Below are 18,558 nucleotides of genomic sequence, written 5' to 3'. Positions count from 1 at the left end.
CCAGCAAACACTGTAGTTCACTAGGGCTCAGTAGATCTTTAGATGGTGCTTCACGTCAGCTTCAAGAAAAGGTACTTTTTTAGAGAAGAAAAATGCCCTGTTAGGAATGTGAAATGTTGACTTTTAATTTTCAGTATTTTGCCCAGAAATCCAGGGACCCTTAAGCACATTGCCTTGAACTTTAGTGTTACTCCAATATGAGATTTTTTCAATATTCCAATAACCAATATTGGATAATATTTTCAAGCCAATAAATGTAGCCAATCCTATATAGCACAGCATGACTATTTTGTAGCAATTTTTACTAGAAATTTGATTGTGAGGGATCAATTTAGCTTGTTTATAGCAACAGTATATATTGCTATAGCAACAGCTGACAGTACACTGAAGCAGTAATAACAACATTGTAATACAGAAAAAAGTAACTCAATACATTTGTAAACATCATTTGTTGCACATGAGCATGATTTCTAAATAAATAATATCTGTCCCTGCTATTTTGTCCATCATGGTGCCAATCCAATGGCTTGCTGTATTTGACAGATCACGGATCGATGGATCACATGATGAACACATTCCACTGTTCATTGAAGATGTTTATAAGTATTGTGTTAGTGTTGTAGTATATTTGGTATAATAATTATTTTACTATTGATGACAAAACGCTGCACACACATCACTTCATTGCTAAGTTCCCACACACTATTCCTGGATTTAGCTAGCTACGTGATCACTGTAACAATTGAAGGTAAAGTCGCCAACATCACATTATTACATTTGTAGATTAGGTCTACTACCTTTGATTAAACTGAAGTATAGCCTAAGCCAGCCAGTATTTTAGTCAGGAAGAATTACAGCCAGTCCATGCCACAGTTGTAATCATACGATCATTCTATATTTTACCTTCTTTTCTTATGGAAGGAGAGTGTGCCCTGGTCATCAGACTGCTGAATTGACCTGCTTTCCTGTTCAGAATCTTCGCTTCAATAAAGAAGATCATCAATAGCTAATCAGCTCACCAAGTTAACTTACTCAGAAGTCGATAAAATCCATAGTCTCCTCCAACACCTGCCTATCCATGGCTAATGATGTACAAGTGCAGTACCAGATAGTGGACTATATAGATGTACTATATACGTATGACCATAAACTGCCGTAGCTAAATCCTTAAATCTGGAACAGTGCGTGGGCATTTTAGTGATGAAGTGAAGTGTGCAGCGTTTTGTCATCATTAGTAAATAGTTATTATACCAAGTATACTACAACACTGACACAATACTTATAAACATCTCCAATGAGCAGTGGAATATGTTCATCACGTGATCTGTCAATCCGTAACTCGTCGATCAATGATCCATCAAATACAGCAACCCCAATCCATTACTGATATACAAAAAACACAGCTATATGGTTTTTCCGATAACCAATCCAATCATCGATACAACTCTATATTGTTTGTGTAACACACTATCTATTTATCCACTAAACCCTAGTGAGCTGTATTGTTGGCTGATCATGTTAGAGATCCACGTGATGATAGTAATCAATTAAAGTCAAGTGGTGCTCAACTCATGTCCTACCTCCTCTAGAGGACACCTACATAATCCAGACACTTAGTTAAGGTCCCAAAGTATCCCTTAGTACATAAACTACCTGATAATCAAGACAGTCCCAAGTTGTCCATATTTCTAGTCTAGTAAACACATTCAAGGTGTATGCTGTGATCATGTAGTATATAATTAGAATAAAGTAAATCACCTGTTCTTATCTGGTAGCTAAAATAACAGAACTGTCAACAAGTTAATATTGATAGCAAACAACTAATTACATGCAGCCATTTCAGGATAAGGCTACCTTAGGATACCTTGCTATTTCAGGATACCTCACTAATTTTAGCAAGATCAGCCATCTTGTCTTAGCTTGTAAACAGTTACAATAGGACTATTGTACAGAGGGAATTTTCAAAAGGTTTAAATTTTTGAAAATATCAATGTATTTTCAAACATATAATTTTATCAGAAATAGTTATAGCTAGCAATATTACATCTTTGAAGTGGTGATCAAAGAAAGTATATCTATGATGAGGTTCAAGTGTACATGTATATCAGTTAGCTATTGGCCTCATAGACACTGGACCACTAGAAGGTGAACATAATTCAAGCTAGCTATATAGCTATACCACAAGCGAGCATGAATGACACCACGAGTCTTGAAGCCTACAAGAGCTTGAGAGAATGACCAGGAAAGATAGCTAATATCAAAAAATATCTAGATGGGCTGAAATAATGTCAAGTACTCATGACCTGCTCAATCCACAGGCTACTGGATTAAGACTAACTCCACCAAACAACTTCACATGGTTCAAACTACGAAGGAAGAGCCTAGTTAGGGTAGCTAGATGCGATCCTACCAAAGCCAGATGGGCCTTATCAGTATCTATACTGAACAATCAAAGCAGCAAATTTTACTGTAGCTAGCTATGCACATGATCAACACGACCATTGTTAGCTTCCTCTACCAATCTTTCTAGTTAATGATCTACTGTGCAGTGTGGTAAAAAAGGAAATGTTGTTTCAAACTTCCAATCAAGCACTCTTTTTCGAAAATTTAACATTTCAAAATTTTCCCACTATACGGTACTGTATATGGACACTTTGGGACCACATCATATCTTGTTACAATAGAGATGTGGTCCTCTTTTAGGGTAAAAATCTTTGTCTTTATATGGAGGTGTTTGTGTCCTTATTTGGAGAGTTTGTCAAGGGACGTTCCACTTCTCTCCAAGTGAAGAAGGTCACAACAGAACTATTGAAACACTATCAATGCCAGATCATGTGATGTTTACTGACACACTCAACAGTGATCACTAGTTTAATCAGAACATTTTAGTCTTATAATAGACCAGACAAGTTAATACAGTGGTCATTGTGTAGTAGAGTCACCAGTGAACTTGATAATCCTCAAATGTGTCATTTGTGTACACTACCTAGTGTATGTCACTTGGTTGGAAATTTGACCCAAAGGGGATCAGCTAGATTGTGTAGTGTAGTGTCTATATATTATGTGTGTTTGGAGTATGTATATCAGGGATCACCCAATTTTTACAATAATCCAAATAAATGCACCCAAACCACTATTGAATAGCCTCAAACTCAAAACAACCCTCCGGTGGTTCTTTACAAGGAGTAGAAGTCCACTAGTGAGTAACTACAGTGTGTCAAGTTAAAAGGAAACAGAATTTGTATTTAATAGTTATACCACGGCTGCGAGGGATGTGCTGATATATACATCCAAAGCTCGAGGGTGCAGCCCAAGGGCTGCGGATGTATAATATCAGCAAATACCAAGCAGCCGTGGTATAAGTGATATATATCACTTGGGGCACACTCACCTAATAGGTGAAAGAACTAACGAGAACTCATCCCATTTGTTTTATACAGTAGCACCTGAAGATCGATCGTGGTTTTAATAGTGTGGGCTAATAGCCATCAGAACGTTATCCATACGTTAAAACGTCATTAATATGTTACTATGCTTCAACACACAGTGTTAGTAAACTTGCGATTGTGGGATGTAGTTTATATTGTTATCATTTTTGTACTAAGTTAAGCCAACTAACTTCCCTATTGGGACAGTAAGTAAGTTATTATATTAAATTAAGTACTTAAGACTGTAAGTTACTAACCTAAAACGTAGTAGTAGCTTTCCTGTTCCGTAATCTGTTCAAAGGCTGATAGGCGGTGGGTAGAAATATGCATCCACGATCGTCCAAACAATTATTTTGTGCCTTCATTATCCTTTAGCAACAACCAACTAGTCTATCTTCAATGGCAGATCCAGGATGGGGCATTTGGGGCAAATGCCCCCTCCACCCCCAAACCCACTGACCTTGTGGAGGAGCCAGCCAAACTTCTAGTAAATACTAAGGCCAAGATCAGTTTATGACATGATAGTAAGGTATGCATATTTTCATGAGTTTATTGTAAATTCAAATGAAACCAAAGTGAACCAAAGTCAAACTAACTGTGAACTTGTCACCCAGCACCTTCATACGTGGTGTTACTGTTATTGAAGACATTCAGACCCTTTAAACAGCTTTTAAGACTTTACAACTATCTGCAAAGGCCAAAATGCAAAAATCAACAGTGAGACACTACTAATAGTTGATTATTTGCTACTTCAAAAATGCAGTAATTAAATAAGAGAATCTGGCTCTCCCGAACCACCTACCAACTTAGCCTGTTTGTGCCCCTCCCCTTGCCAGCTCCTGGATCCGCCCCTGATCTTAACAAATATACTCAGCTTAGTAACCACTACAAAAATGAGTCCCACAATACAAAGCTCTATGTCACTCAATATAACGAGTCAAAGCACATCAATTCTTTGAACTGGCTGGGTATCAAAGTCATTGGCAAACTGCTTTCCCATGATATTGCCTGGGCAATATGCGAGTTAGACACTGAGCGGCGCCTTTGAATGCCCACGCTAAAGTGGTATATTTTAGAGAAAACCAAAATTTGCCATTTTGTTCATAGACCAACAACATTTATCAATTGCATTTTTTCTATCACCTGCCCTCATACCACTTTGCCCTACTGCTTTGGTAATTATTGTTGTAATTAAGACAAGTACACGAAAAAATTGGAATTTTCAACTAGAGTAGGGACCATAGCACATCGATAAAAAGTACTGAAACAAGTTGGAGTAGTCCATGATATTCAATCACTGTAAAACAATAAGAAGTGTTATATCCCTACTGTGCTCAAGATACCATAACAGAAATGCACAGTAGGGATATAACACTTCTTATTGTTTTACAGTGATTTAATATCATGGACTACTCCAACTTGTTTCAGTACTTTTTATCGATGTGCTATGGTCCCTACTCTAGTTGAAAATTCCAATTTTTTCGTGTACTTGTTTGTTAACCTTTTTTGTAAATAATTTTATTATGACTGGTGAACCCACGCATACCGCATCTGAAAAGGCACCGCGCACCCCAGCTATATCAATTATCGTGTGAAAAGTGAAGTATCCATTACGCTTCATTGTCAGCTATGTTCAACCACATTACACAGCATTTCGAATCAAGAACTCCACAATCCACGCATACCAAAAGAAAGAAATTGTACCGCGCTCCCCAATCATATTAATTATCATCTGAAAAGTGAAGTATCCATTACGCTTCGTTGTCGGCTATGTTCAACCCGTTACACAACAGTACGAATCAAGAACTGTTTGAAAAGCACCTCTGCATATCAAAATAGCCACGATGAAAAATACGGACGATTTCCGTTTCGAAGGGAAGCCATCACGTGCTCGCGCCAAATCGACACCTTTCCCTGTCAGCAAAAATGAATGGGACACAAAGGAGGACACTGGTAAGTCCATGAAGAATGCATTGTACATACTGCGGTATGCTAAAAGGCACCTGTCGGGCTGAAGCAACGTCGAACAGTGAAAAAATCAAGCCCGTAGCCTTAGTTGTTATCGAGTTACGCTTGTCTGAAAGCATCAGTCAGTTACTTACTTACTCAGTCAGTCAGTAGAAAATTCCGTTGAATAAAAGAATTTTAAAATTCCGTAGCAACTTGTTGAAAGCGTTTCGGGTCGATCTGAAAGCTTGGTTTTACCTCACCAATACTGCCTCATCGTCATAAGGGAAAATGAGGCTGATTTTTGGATGATATTATTTCGTGGGCCACGCCTACTCCTTTGTGGTCCCTACTATACAGTTACTATCATCGTACTGTATGATTTAGAAATAAAAGATGTTTCTATGGTACGTATATTGAGATACTCTAATAGAGCAGCCACTATAACGTTACTACAGCAATCAAAACCATTATTTAATAACTGGGAGGTATTGTTATCAATTAAAAGTGATACTTTATTACTGAATTTCTTGGAAAGTGCTTCATTGTCGTCTCTTTTGTTAAACTTACAGTTCTAACATGAATTGTAGCTAGTGTCTGTTGTTTGAAGTTAGGTAGCTGGAGGACAGTGTATTGTTATTTTGAAGGCTCACCAACAATAATGAAATTTTTAGTTAAATAATAATGACCACCCGTCATCACTACCTGATTACTCTTAAGGTGATGGGAAACAATGAATCTTATTATGTTGGTTTTATTATTTTGTGTCACAGACATCTTAGACACTAACATGGCTACTGGACAATATCTACAAACTGATTTGGCAATGACTACTTCATCACCTTGTCTAAGATGGTCTGATGGGACTTTTATTTTCAGGTGGCCAGGGTTAAGCTCCACGCCACAAAGTTTTATATCAAACACTTCAAGAAGCCAGTGAAGGGCATTACACACATGGTCACCAGCTGAATACTGGCTATAGATCATCTTTCATAGTATCCTCAGCAACAGCTTTCATCATGTGAAGGACTCCTCCTTCTTGTTGATTGGTTTGGCCAGAGATCTTTTAAGCCCGTCTAACACTGCATGAATGAAACTGCCTGCCATTGGTGATGGCATAGCTACCATGAAGTGGGCCCATAATATTGTATTTACTGCCTCTTCTGTGGCTGGTTTTGAGCTCTTGGACTGCCCCAAGTGTTGTAGATAAAGGATCACTTGTGTGGCTACAGCAGGGAATACTGGCAATTTGTGCTCAGTTGTCCAGTGTTTCCACCTCCTGAAGCCTCCCAAGTATTTACTCATGGTAGAACTGGCTTTCAACTGCTGTACTGTAGTTGGTAGTGTCTTGGTGAGGTCCCTGAGATTATATATCATCCTCTAGATTCCTCAGTGGCCTGATGACAGTACATCTATGGGGGAACAACGAGAAAGGGGAACGTGTACATGTTGGTCAACTAATACTTACGTATACTGGGATCATACTTCTTGTTAAAAAAGCACAAAAAAAATTAACAAAATGGTACACCAACATGCACCCCTGGTAACAATGCACTCCCCTGGTAACAATGTACTCCCCTGGTAACAACACACACCTCTGGTAATAACACACACCCCAGTGCTCAGTCCCAGACAGGTAACAAAGCTCTCATATTCAAACTGTTGGCTCACATTGGTCCTTGGGCTGTTAAAGTTCTTACAGCTAAGAGGTCAGTCAGTGTCTTGAAGATTACCACCTGATCTGGATGACACTAAGATTTATTTAACGTGACAACTGCTATGAAGTGAACTGGGGTTTGGCCATCAGAAAAAAACAGCATAAGCCAAAAAGGGACCAATATCCAACGAGGAACAATGAGTGTGCCCAATGCACCAGTTTTGATTGTATGTTTAATAGTCCTAAGGATTAGGTAGAGGGTAGGACAGAGCCAGTTGTTCTCACCTAACCAGTCACATGTGACAGTGTCCACTGATTCTGCACAAGAGTTCCAGTAATGTGAATTAGTTTGGGGTAGTTGTGTGTTATAAAGTGATTTACTGTGTGTGGGCTCTATCTACTATGTGGCTCAGCCAGTCTACCTGCTTATTCTGATACCTTGTGGATGCACCCCTGAACAGTGGTATAGTGAAAATGGCTAAAGCTTCCTTCTGCAGGTCTGGTTTCCTACTACCTGTTTTTAGAATATGAACGATGTTCTGGTTATTGGGAACCACCTGACTTGTTTGTCATTCAGTTTTGAGAGAAGTTATTCAAACACCATTAACGCCACTCTCAACTCTCGCCAGATTGAACTTCATGCCTCTTCTTCTACAGTCCATGTGCTATGTAGTAGCCATGCTCTACACTGTAGTCCTCATAGCTAGTAGAACTCACATCTTTGTATACTACTCTCCAGTGTTGAGAGTAACGCATTATGTAATACTAGACAGATGCTAAAAGCATTGTGGGGCGAGCCTGATCTGTAAGCAAGTCGGGTTTTTGCCTAGTGGGTCACATAAAATCCCATATTAAAAAAAACAGTATAGTAAGCTTATTATGACTTATGTTGACATGCAATTTAGATGGCTATCAACACAGCCTCACTTAGTTTATTGAAAGTACTTAATACACAGTTCTTTGATAAACTTAATGTGTTACAAATTAAAGATACATGCATTTAACACCCATCAACAGTCCTATTTTACCCGGCAGCACCTTGCTTCCCTCTGTTCATCAGATTCTGTTCCACGTGTACGCCGATCTTGCTGTCTTCTGGTAAGCCTTTGGTGGTCATCCACGTTCTCGCGTCTAATTCTTTCATATTGTCTTCGCTTAGCCAACCTACAGTAGTATTTTCGAAAGGCACAGGTAGCAAGCTACACTTAGTGCATGTACCGGCTATTTGCGTTTACAAACCTTGCTTGTCTTTCCTCCTCGGTTTCTCTCTCTCTTCTGAGCCTATCGCGCTCCCTTCTTCTTCTGAGCCTTTCTTCTCTCTGTTCTGCACTTTCAACACTCGCCATGGTCACATCGCGCCACGTGCAATAAAAGTGACCACTGTAAATTTTTGGAAACTGAATGTGGCGGTCCCGACTACCAACAGTGTGGGATTTTCCGTGTTCTTTGCGTAAACGTTTGGGAATGCGACGATCGTACGGTCCAATGGAGTACTAACAGTGTGGGACTTTCCGTGTTCTTTGCGTAAACGCTTGGGAATGCAAAAGTCGTACGACGGTCCAATGGACTACTAACAGTGTGGGACTTTCCGTGTTCTTTGCGTAAACGTTTGGGAACGCGAAGATCGTACGGTAGACTACTGTAATTGTGGGACTCGCTCAGGCTCGCCCCAATTATTACTTTTGTGGTAACTAAGTAATATAACGAAATATGCTATAAAAACAGGTAATATAACTCAAATTACTTTACTTACAAATGTAATGCGTTACCTAAGTAATATAGTTACTGTAATGAATCTAATATTACGTATATGTTAAAGCATAGCCGCAAGTGCTATATGAAAAATAAAGTACGAGGTGCGCGGCCGAGATGCTAATAAAGCACGAGGCGAAGCCGAATGCTTTATTAGCATCGAGGCCAAGCGCCGAGTACTTTATTTTTCATATAGCACAAGCAATGCTATGCTTTAAATGATTTATGGAACTTTCTAGTCGTGTAGCTTCACCATACACTAGGACTCGTAATTAACACGCGTTGCACGAATTATTAGCAGCCTGAACACACACAAACTAGTTAACAAAGTAACTCACGCGTATTTCACCATAGTTTGGCATGGTAGACATTCATCATGTATTTTGGCAGGTTTTGCTTGCAACCCACAATCGATTTTATTGTGAGTCACATGGTGAAATATCCCCAGGACTTGTCCATTTACATTAACAAACATAACAGCAACGTTGCCTTCTCCCACCCATCATCAAAGCATTTAGGTATATCTATAAAAGCAATCCAGTAGTAGAACTCATATTGGCTGGGGTGATTGATCACTCAGCGTGGCGAGGCTATCAGCCTTTATCAGCTTGGGTGATTAGTCGTACTGGCGTGAGTCCTAATAGCCTGCACTAGAGCACGTGGGCAACTGTGCTTTATTGCACCGCAAAGAGTGCTTTATTGAATGAATAAAGCACTCTTTGCGTTGTAATAAAGTACTCTTTGTGGTCGATAAAGCTGTTGGCTGGCTGAGGGTGTACTTTATGAAATTTAAAGTACACTTTTTCCTTTGATATCGCCCATGCAAAGTTCTATAAGTAATGTTATTACTACAAGTAACGAAGTTACTAATCTCATTAGTAATCCACTGAGTAATGCCTAGCCACAACGAAGTAATGAAGCCTTCTGAATGAGGCTTATTCACCAGCTTCTTACTTATAATCAAGATTTGCACATTGTCCAACAATGCAATTGTGTCACGTGATAAGGTGGTAGTTTCACACATGACAGCTTAAGGCTGTGGACACAAAGTAATATAATATGTAATATTATTATAGTTACTTTATTGTATGGGTAATATGTAACTGTAACTAAATAGTTCAGCTGCAAGTAATATGTAACTAGTTACTTTTAATATGTAATTAGTTACTTTTAAAAAGTAACTTGCCCAACACTGCTACTCTCACTGTGGAGGGGTGTACCATATCCCTTAAGTTATCTACCTGACTTAGCCAGAAGTTAAGGACTACAGGAGTTGCTGACACCAAGATTTTATTTTTTATTTTTTTAATGCTGCCAGCTTATCTTCTGATACCTGCTATTCTCGGTTGTATTGTGTTTTCTAGTAGCTACTCTTACCTACAGGTCTGTTGCAACTCTCCATTTCTTTGTTATCCAGTCAGCAAAGCTGTGGTCCCACTGCATCCTGGGCGTTTTCCAACTGGTTGGTGAAACAGATATGTTCCTGCCTTTATCCAGGGAATACATACCTTCTTGTAACTCTTTGATAGCCTTCTCTAAAGCTCAGTCTGTTGCTGGACCTGTATAAATGGAGACTACCTCATCTTCTCCAGTTTTCCTTGCCGCCATTCTTTTGAGTGTTGCAGGATGTGCAATAGAGTCAGTGTTTAGCACATGATCAATATTATGTAACCAAAAGTTTCCCCTATATTTGTATTCACTCAGTAGCTATATTGTGTCTGTGCAGTGTGTCTCTTGTTGTTCTCACATCTTCAGTAGGCTTCCCTTTTTCTATCTTGCTTAACTGTTCATATACCACATTTTGTGTAATGTGAAGCAAAACATGTACCAGCCTGTCCACTCCACAGTTTTGTTTACAACTTTGAGAAGTCAGTGAAATGATTCCAGGTACATGTTTGTGTTGACCGATGTACCCAGTCTAAAGCAAGTATCCCATTCTCTGATTTTAGTCAAATTGTGTACTGATGGTATTCAGGGTAATTGTCAGTATGACATCAGTTTTTGTAATTGTACCATTAACTGACTTTGTTCTCATTCATGTAAAGGTACATGAATATGATGTTAAAATTTCCATCCTTTCTTATTTCTCAGGGATGTGATCATTGAGAGCACATCTCCATGCATGGTCATGTACCAAATACACAACAATTTCTTTGTGTTGCTACATCCAAACACAATGGACCAAGTATTGAAATATTGGACAGCACAATCTGACATAAAACAAACAACATCTTGATGTAATGGTGTTTAGATATTCTTTATTACTAATAGTCCAAGCCACAGGTAGTCATTCTCCATGATCATCTACTACTAGACCAGTTATCAACAATAATATATCATACTGTTTGTGGTATGAGTAGCATCTACCAAGATACCTTTAGTACCGGCCATACTTCATTAGTAAGAGAAACAGGAGAAACAAGCTGTAGCTATACTGATGTAGCAAAAGGTTTAGGTGATCTCTATAGTATGTTCAGGTTGAGCTGAATCCTGAAAAACAGCTAAAAGTTAAAAATGGATTTTTTCTCAACAGAGTTAACATTTCAGCTAACCAGATGATTATTGGTAACAGCAAAGGTGTCAACAACAGACACGTACGGTTTGGCTCCATTACAAGTTCGGGAAAGGGCTGTAATGGACACTGTACTTATATGGCTTCCCCCATAGGAAATGTATTGTAAAAATTTTGATTGGCCGTAAATATTATGTCAAACATTTGAACAAAAAGATTTTGAAATATTTTTAGCGGATCAAGTAGTACTACAAATGAGCCAAATTTCAAGATTGTGTGTAATTGCATCCATGAGTTATTAAATGTTTTTGAGGATTCAGCTCAACGTGAACGTACTATAGGAGCTGGTAACAGTTTCTGATAACTACTTATCACAACTCATTACATTACAAATGGACTGGTCCTAGACAAAGTGCAGGTGCTGCAAATATTTCGTATAATCATAAGTTGTGATATTGTAGCTTTGTTGGACGTGATAAAAAACAAAAACAAGAAACATGTTAATGTACTGTCAGTGTTCACAAATGTACTACTGAAATATGTATATAAAGTATGAGGTGAACTACCAGATGTTATGTACAATTATATTATTCAGAGGATTGTCATACTGCTACATGACAGGACCATTAAACATACAAATACAATATTGACTGAAACTTTTTGTGGGATGAAGCAGATGCCATGTATCATGTGAGCTACTCGAGAACAGTATGTGAGGAGTACAGAAGGGTGATTTTTTTTTGAGGGAGGGGGGAGACTTACAACTTGGAAATTTTTTTCACTAGTTATCTTTTTCTGGATATGTTGTGCACGTAACACCGGATACTAACTCTAAGGCATAATACAGTATGTGTTTTTGTTATTCTATGGTGTAGCAAGTGACTTCAAGTTCTTACAAATTAATATATCTATTTCAGTTGTGTAACACTGTCACAATGAGAAGTAACATTTCCCACTACAGATATTCCTTACCCTACACTGATCGATGTATTTACGTTATCAAACAGTATACGCTAGTACTGTTTAAGTAGGGATCCTCCAAAAATGATGCATACTGCCTAAAATGCCGCCTTCAAAAATCAACCTAGAGACATCTTGCGCGATGAAAATCACCGTTACAGAATAATATCAAGAGTACCCTCCCCATTATGTACTCTTGATAATATTAGTCCATCTAACATTGAATACAGCATCAAAAACAAGAAAACACTAACAGGTGATCAGACATAGAATCTTTTTTTTTTAATTGCTATAACTTGGATTTTAGACTCACTGCCTGCCTGCCTGACCACAGTCACAAGGCTGGAGGCCAAACAAAGCAGAGCAGGGCCACCATTTTATGCCACAATAACAAACTCACCAGTGGGATGTGCCTTTTGGGGTTCTGACGAGTGTGTATCCTCTGCACCTTGTCTTTCCTTTTATCTTCTAGTCCTCTTCCTTCTCTATGCAATGAAACCATATTGAGGCATTCAATGCTTTTCTTGAGCAGCATATTTAGATGTCACAAACTTATTGAAGCGCTTACGCTCAGTAGATACCTTAACTTCATGATTGGTTCAATGCCACACCTATTAATTTTATTATTTTATTTTAAATTTATTAAGGCTTTACACCGAAGATCTGTAGGACACCTGGTCCTACAGCCTGTTTGAAGTTGTTACAGAAAGTATGCTTGAAAAGGTGGAGAAAGGAGAAAACAATCTGGTTGATCAATAACGATTGAGCACCGAGACCAAACTTCTTAACAATCTATCACAAAGACACACCCCATTATTATTGGCCAATATAATCTATATGCTAGCACAATGAAACAGTAACACACACCCTGGTAGTGAAAGGCTGACTCGAGATACTCTAATATAGCAGTAACAGTCATACGTGTATAGCTAGCTGTATGTATAACAAACAAACAAACAAAACAAAAGAAACTAGTATATTAATTTAAAAATGAAGTAGGGATCTAAGCAATAAAAAGTAGCGAAACAAGAGATGTATTATAGTGTAGCTCAGTAGGAAAATCCGTACTTTAAAATTGAACAAAATTATTGTTATAACATGCCAATGTAGGGATTTTCCCACCGCGCTATCCTGTAATACCATCATTCATCGTCATGTTTTATTGCTTGGATCCCTACTTCATTTTTAAATTAATATTTTTTATTATACTAGTATAGTTATTATATTAGGTAATATTTTTATCACTACTTCATATGATGATGTAATCATGTTATCACATGTGTATGGAGTGTAGTGTTGTTGACTTGTAGATGGATTCACATCGAGACTCTGAGATCACAAGTTAACCAACCACATGTAAATGAGTCCATACAATCACAGTGATCACATGCAGCCGGGGTTCAATGATTTCAAGATAACAATGAAGATGGTATTCAATAGCTTGGTACTGCGAGACTGTGAGCACTTAAAGGTAAAGATAACAATTGTTCTAGTTTGTGATTTTTTGTTTTCATCAAAACATTCCAGTGTGGGTGGGCTGGTCATCACCTTTATCTCACTACACACTACAACAACCAGATCCTGGTCCATTTATGTATAGTCTCCACTGACAATGTGGTGGCATTGATGATGTCTGATTGACACAGCAAAGTTTACTAGCAGAATCTCAAGATAAAAAGTATGTAAAGTATATAGCAAAGCTTGCTGAATGGATCAGTGTGTGTCTGTGACTTAACTAAACTGTTTCTTGTCAAAACACCATAACACATGTGAAGCCATAAAAAGTCACAGTTGGAGTTGTGTTTGCTGGTGTGTGCACTTCTTGTTGTTAATGAAATTTGTTCAGTGTAGACCAGGAAAATTAATCTTTGCTGAAGACTTTGTTTCAAGGTAGTCTTTTTGTTCCATAAGAAGTGTACATGTGTGTACTGAAATACTCTAATAGAGCAGTCATGATAATCTAGTCTAGCATCACATCTGAGAATAAGAAAACATAAGCTATATTTGACAACCATTAACTGTGTGTGTGTGCGTGTGTGTCTGTGTGTGTAGTGAGTACAAGAATTTATAACCGTGTAAAGTTGTTCTGTATATTACAACTTTCACATTTACTGTACAAGTGTCATTTAGTTGTTTGTTGTTTGTCAGTTCATCAACCATTCTACTGAGATTAATTTTAGTCACATTTCTAGAACATTACAACAGCTGGGATCACATTTGGAACATCACAAAGAAGATCATCTTGTGATGTAACCAGTAAGTGTGTCATAGTGGGGTACACAGGGACTTTCCCTAGTTATTATGTCGTGTGATGTCATCACAGGATAGATGATGATAAGGACACATAACAAGATTGTTCTTCAAAGATTTCAAACTATATAGTTACAATTGAAAACACTACAAAACTATTTCTATCATAAAACATTATTACAGTGCTTGTCATCTCATCCCTACCCTATGTGGTGTATCTGGTGTAGTCATATAGCACTCCTCAACTGTGATGTATTTGAGAACTATTTGATGAGTCCCCTTTTGTGGTTATTGATCTTGTGATTTAATATCCACTTGTTGCAATGGACCTTATTGTTGCAATGATGTCATAATTGACAAAATGGCCATGTATAGTGTGGGCACTCCGTATGTAATCACTAAAATGAACTTTGTTTGCGGATTTCACAACATGTAACTATTGGATAATAAAGGTAAGAGGCTAGATAGTGTGATATAGCAATGCAAAATAGTCCCCCAGATAAAACCAAACTTAAGTTTTGGTATCGATGCAAAACCATGCGCATTTGTCTTGAAATTAAGTATGAATGCCTCACCTTGCCCCTTGCTGCAGTATGTGAATGTTAACATAGCGAACTGCCATCTCTCCCAATACCCCCTGTACAAAGTGTCCACACTATCGGCCGCTGAATAATTTCTTTAGCACTGGTGCTGTTTCTGATGAACACCAGCCAGCTACTCAGTATACTTCATCCTGTAACAAGCCATCTGACTCCTCATTCCACTTCATTTCTATCTCTCCTCAAGATACACAAAACTTGTTTCAACATATAAATATCTGAAAGTCAACTGGTCCTGATGGCCTCTCTGGTTGCTTTCTCAAGGAAGTTGCAGTTGAAATTGCAGAACCATTGACCAAACTTTACAATACCTCTCTACAAAGTGGGTGTATTCCCCTTAGAATGGAAGCAATGTAATGTCACACGTGTGCATAAAAGTGGACCTCAACATGATCCTTCAAATTATCGTCCAATCTCTGTTGTTCCAGTCATTGCTAAAACCCTAGAAAAGATTGTTGCAAATCAACTGAATCGGTACTCTGAATCCAACAAACTTTTGAGCCCCTTTCAGGGTGCATATCGTCAAGGCAAATCTACAGAACAAATCCTCCTTTATGCTGTTGATACTATTGTAAGTGCTCTGGACTGCAGAAAAATTGTGTGCACAGCCTTTTGGATCTCTGCAAAGCGTTTGATTCTTTACTGAATTGCCTTAGTGAGATGGGTGTGTCTGGGAGTGAACTTGCATGGTTCACAAACTATCTTTCCAATCGTCTCCAACAAGTGAAACTTAATGGTAGTACTTCTTCTTGGACAACTGTAAAGGGCGGGATCCCTCAAGGTAGTGCTCTAGGACCACTTTTGTTCCTTATTTATGTTAATGAAATGCCTTCTATTGTCAAGTTTGGTAAACTATTAAAATTTGCAGATGACACCACACTTACCTGCTCTGGTTCTGACTTTGACTCCATGAAGATGCAGTTATCCCATGACTTTCATGTGAAGCCATGAAAGATTACAGTCAGAGTTGTGTTTGTTTACTGTATAGTCTAAATATATCAAGGGGCAAAATTTTTGAGGTTGAGCAATGTTATCTAATTTAATTTTTTTACAGGTTTGCTAACTCTTCCAAAATGTGTTAGACTATATGGAGGATTATATATTTCAAGGATAAAAGTTTTGCTGGTAACTCCTAAAAACCACAAAGTCAGCAAAAAAATTTCCACTCAAAATAATTTAAGGCTACACGGTATGTGTGCACTTCTTGTTGTTGATGAATTTGTTCTATTAAATTCAGTATAGACCAGGAAGATTAATCTTTAGTGAAGACTTTGTTCCAAGGTATAGTCTTTTCTGTTCCATCCAAAATACTTTAATAGAGCAGTTACATAGGCTTGAGTCTTCCCACTGGTAACTCCTCAAAACAGATGTTACCTAAGGTGACTTCTCCATGTGACACTAACATGGCCACTGGACAACATCTACAAACTGATCTGACAATGACAACCTCATCACCTTGTCTAAGATGGTCTGATGGGACTTTTATTTTCAGGTGGCCAGGGTTAAGCTCCCCATCACGAAGTTTTATATCAGAAAACCAGCAAAGGTCATTACATACATGGTCACCAGCTAGAGATCATCTTTCATAGTATCCTCAACAATAGCTTTCACCATGTGAAGGACTCCTCCTTCTTGTTGATTGGTTTGGCCAGAGATCTTTTAAACCCGTCTAACACTGTATGGATGAAACTGCCTGCCATTGGTGATGGCATAGCTACCATGAAGTGGGCCCATAATATTGTATTTACTGCCTCTTCTGTGGCTGGTTTTGAGCCCTTGGACTGCCCCAAGTGTTGTAGATAAAGGATCACTTGTGTGGCTACAGCAGGGAATACTGGCAATTTGTGCTCAGTTGTCCAGTGTTTCCACCTCCTGAAGCCTCCCAAGTATTTACTCATGGTAGAACTGGCTTTCAACTGCTGTACTGTAGTTGGTAGTGTCTTGATGAGGTCCCTGAGATTATATATCATCCTCTAGATTCCTCAGTGGCCTGATGACAGTACATCTATGGGGGAACAACAAGAAAGGGGAACATGTACATGTTAATCAACTAATACTTATACTGGTATCACACTTCTTGTTAAGAAAGCACAAACAGAATAACAGAATGATACACCAACATGCACCCCTGGTAACAACACACACCCTTAGTAACAGCGCACTCCCCTAATAACACACACCCCAGTGCTCAGACTGGATATTCCAGACAAGTAACAAAACTCTCATACCCAAACTGTTGGCTCACATTGGTCCTTGGACTGTTACAGTTCTTACAGCTAAGAGGTCAGTCAGTGTCTTGAAGATTACCACCTGATCTGGATGACACTAAGATTTATTTAACGTGACAACTGCTATGAAGTGAACTGGGGTTTGGCCATCAGAAAAACAGCATAAGCCAAAAAGGGACCAAGATCCACCAAGGAACAATGAGTGTGCCTAATGCACCAATTTTGATTGTATGTTTAATAGTCCTAAGGATTAGGTAGAGGGTAGGACAGAACCAGTTGTTCTCACCTAACCAGTCACATGTGACAGTGTCCACTGCTTCTGCACAAGAGTTCCAGTAATGTGAATTAGTTTGGGGTAGTTGTGTGTTATAAAGTGATTTACTGTGTGTAGGCTCTATCTACTATGTGGTTCAGCCAGTCTTCCTGCTTATTCTGATACCTTGTGGATGCACCCCTGAACAGTGGTATAGTGAAAATGGCTAAAGCTTCATTCTGCAGGTCTGGTTTCCTACAACCTGTTTTTAGAATATGAACCATGTTCTGGTTGTTGGGAAACCACCTGACTTGTTTGTTATTCAGTTTTAGAGAAGTGATTCAAACACCATTCACACTGCTCTCAACTCTTGCCAGATCAAATTTCATGCCTCTTCTTCTACAGTCCAAGGTCCATGTGCTATGTAGTTGCCATGCTCTACACTGTAGTCCTCATAGCTAGTAGAACTCATGATCACATCTTTGTATATTGTGGAGGGGTGTACCATATCCCTTAAGTTATCTACCTGACTTAGCTAGAAGTTAATTTTATTCTGGACTACAGGAGTTGCTGACATCAAGATTGCCTGGAAACAAGAAACACATACATGCTGCGTGTCATTAGGTGAGCCAATAGGCCCATGACAGTGGACATGGATATGGTGTTACCTGTGATACTGGTAAGGGACCTGACTTTTATGTAGGCTGCCACAGCTGGTTTTTTTTTAAATTCTACCAGCTTATCTGCTATCCCTGTGTTTCTAGTGGCTACTCTTCTCAATTAGTACCTGCAGGTCTGTTGCAACTCTCCATGTCTTTGTTGTCCAGTCAGCAAAGCTGTGGCCCCACTGCATCCCAGGCGTTTTCCAGGCAATTGGAAACAGTGGAAATGGAAACCAGAAACGGAAAGTGGAAATAGTCATATAAATGTACCCTAGAGTAAAATCCTTGTATAGTGGCCACCTCTTAAAGA

General features: G+C 38.7%; 1 protein-coding gene and 1 long non-coding RNA gene across 9 annotated transcripts in view; both read left to right on the top strand.

The window, feature by feature from the left end:
• The window catches only part of LOC136241579 (mediator of RNA polymerase II transcription subunit 4-like), a 42,975-nt gene that overhangs the window by 1,299 nt on the left and 23,118 nt on the right, over window positions 1-18,558 (top strand). For 2 of the 7 annotated variants that reach the window (XM_066032812.1, XM_066032813.1), the window contains exon 6: window positions 3,804-3,957. The exons of 3 other annotated variants lie outside the window; for them this stretch is intronic. In XM_066032812.1, the coding sequence (XP_065888884.1) occupies window positions 3,804-3,945 (142 nt within the window). In that variant the 3' untranslated portion in view covers window positions 3,946-3,957. Of the gene's footprint in view, window positions 1-3,803; window positions 3,958-11,891; window positions 11,908-13,566; window positions 13,608-18,558 lie in introns of those variants that run through there. 2 more of the 7 variants (XM_066032814.1, XM_066032815.1) reach the window with 2 other exon arrangements.
• On the top strand, window positions 13,637-14,829 carry LOC136241584 (uncharacterized). Of its 2 annotated transcripts, none has more exons than XR_010694346.1 (4): window positions 13,637-13,727; window positions 13,784-13,934; window positions 14,449-14,512; window positions 14,580-14,829. It is a non-coding gene; the product is annotated as an uncharacterized lncRNA (long non-coding RNA). The 2 variants fall into 2 exon arrangements; XR_010694347.1 differs by having other exon boundaries at window positions 14,405-14,512.

Source organism: Dysidea avara, chromosome 12, assembly GCF_963678975.1.
Source record: "Dysidea avara chromosome 12, odDysAvar1.4, whole genome shotgun sequence".
In the NCBI taxonomy this organism is placed as follows: domain Eukaryota; kingdom Metazoa; phylum Porifera; class Demospongiae; order Dictyoceratida; family Dysideidae; genus Dysidea; species Dysidea avara.
Note: the sequence above shows the minus strand (reverse complement) of the source record. Positions and strands in the feature narration are given on the sequence as shown.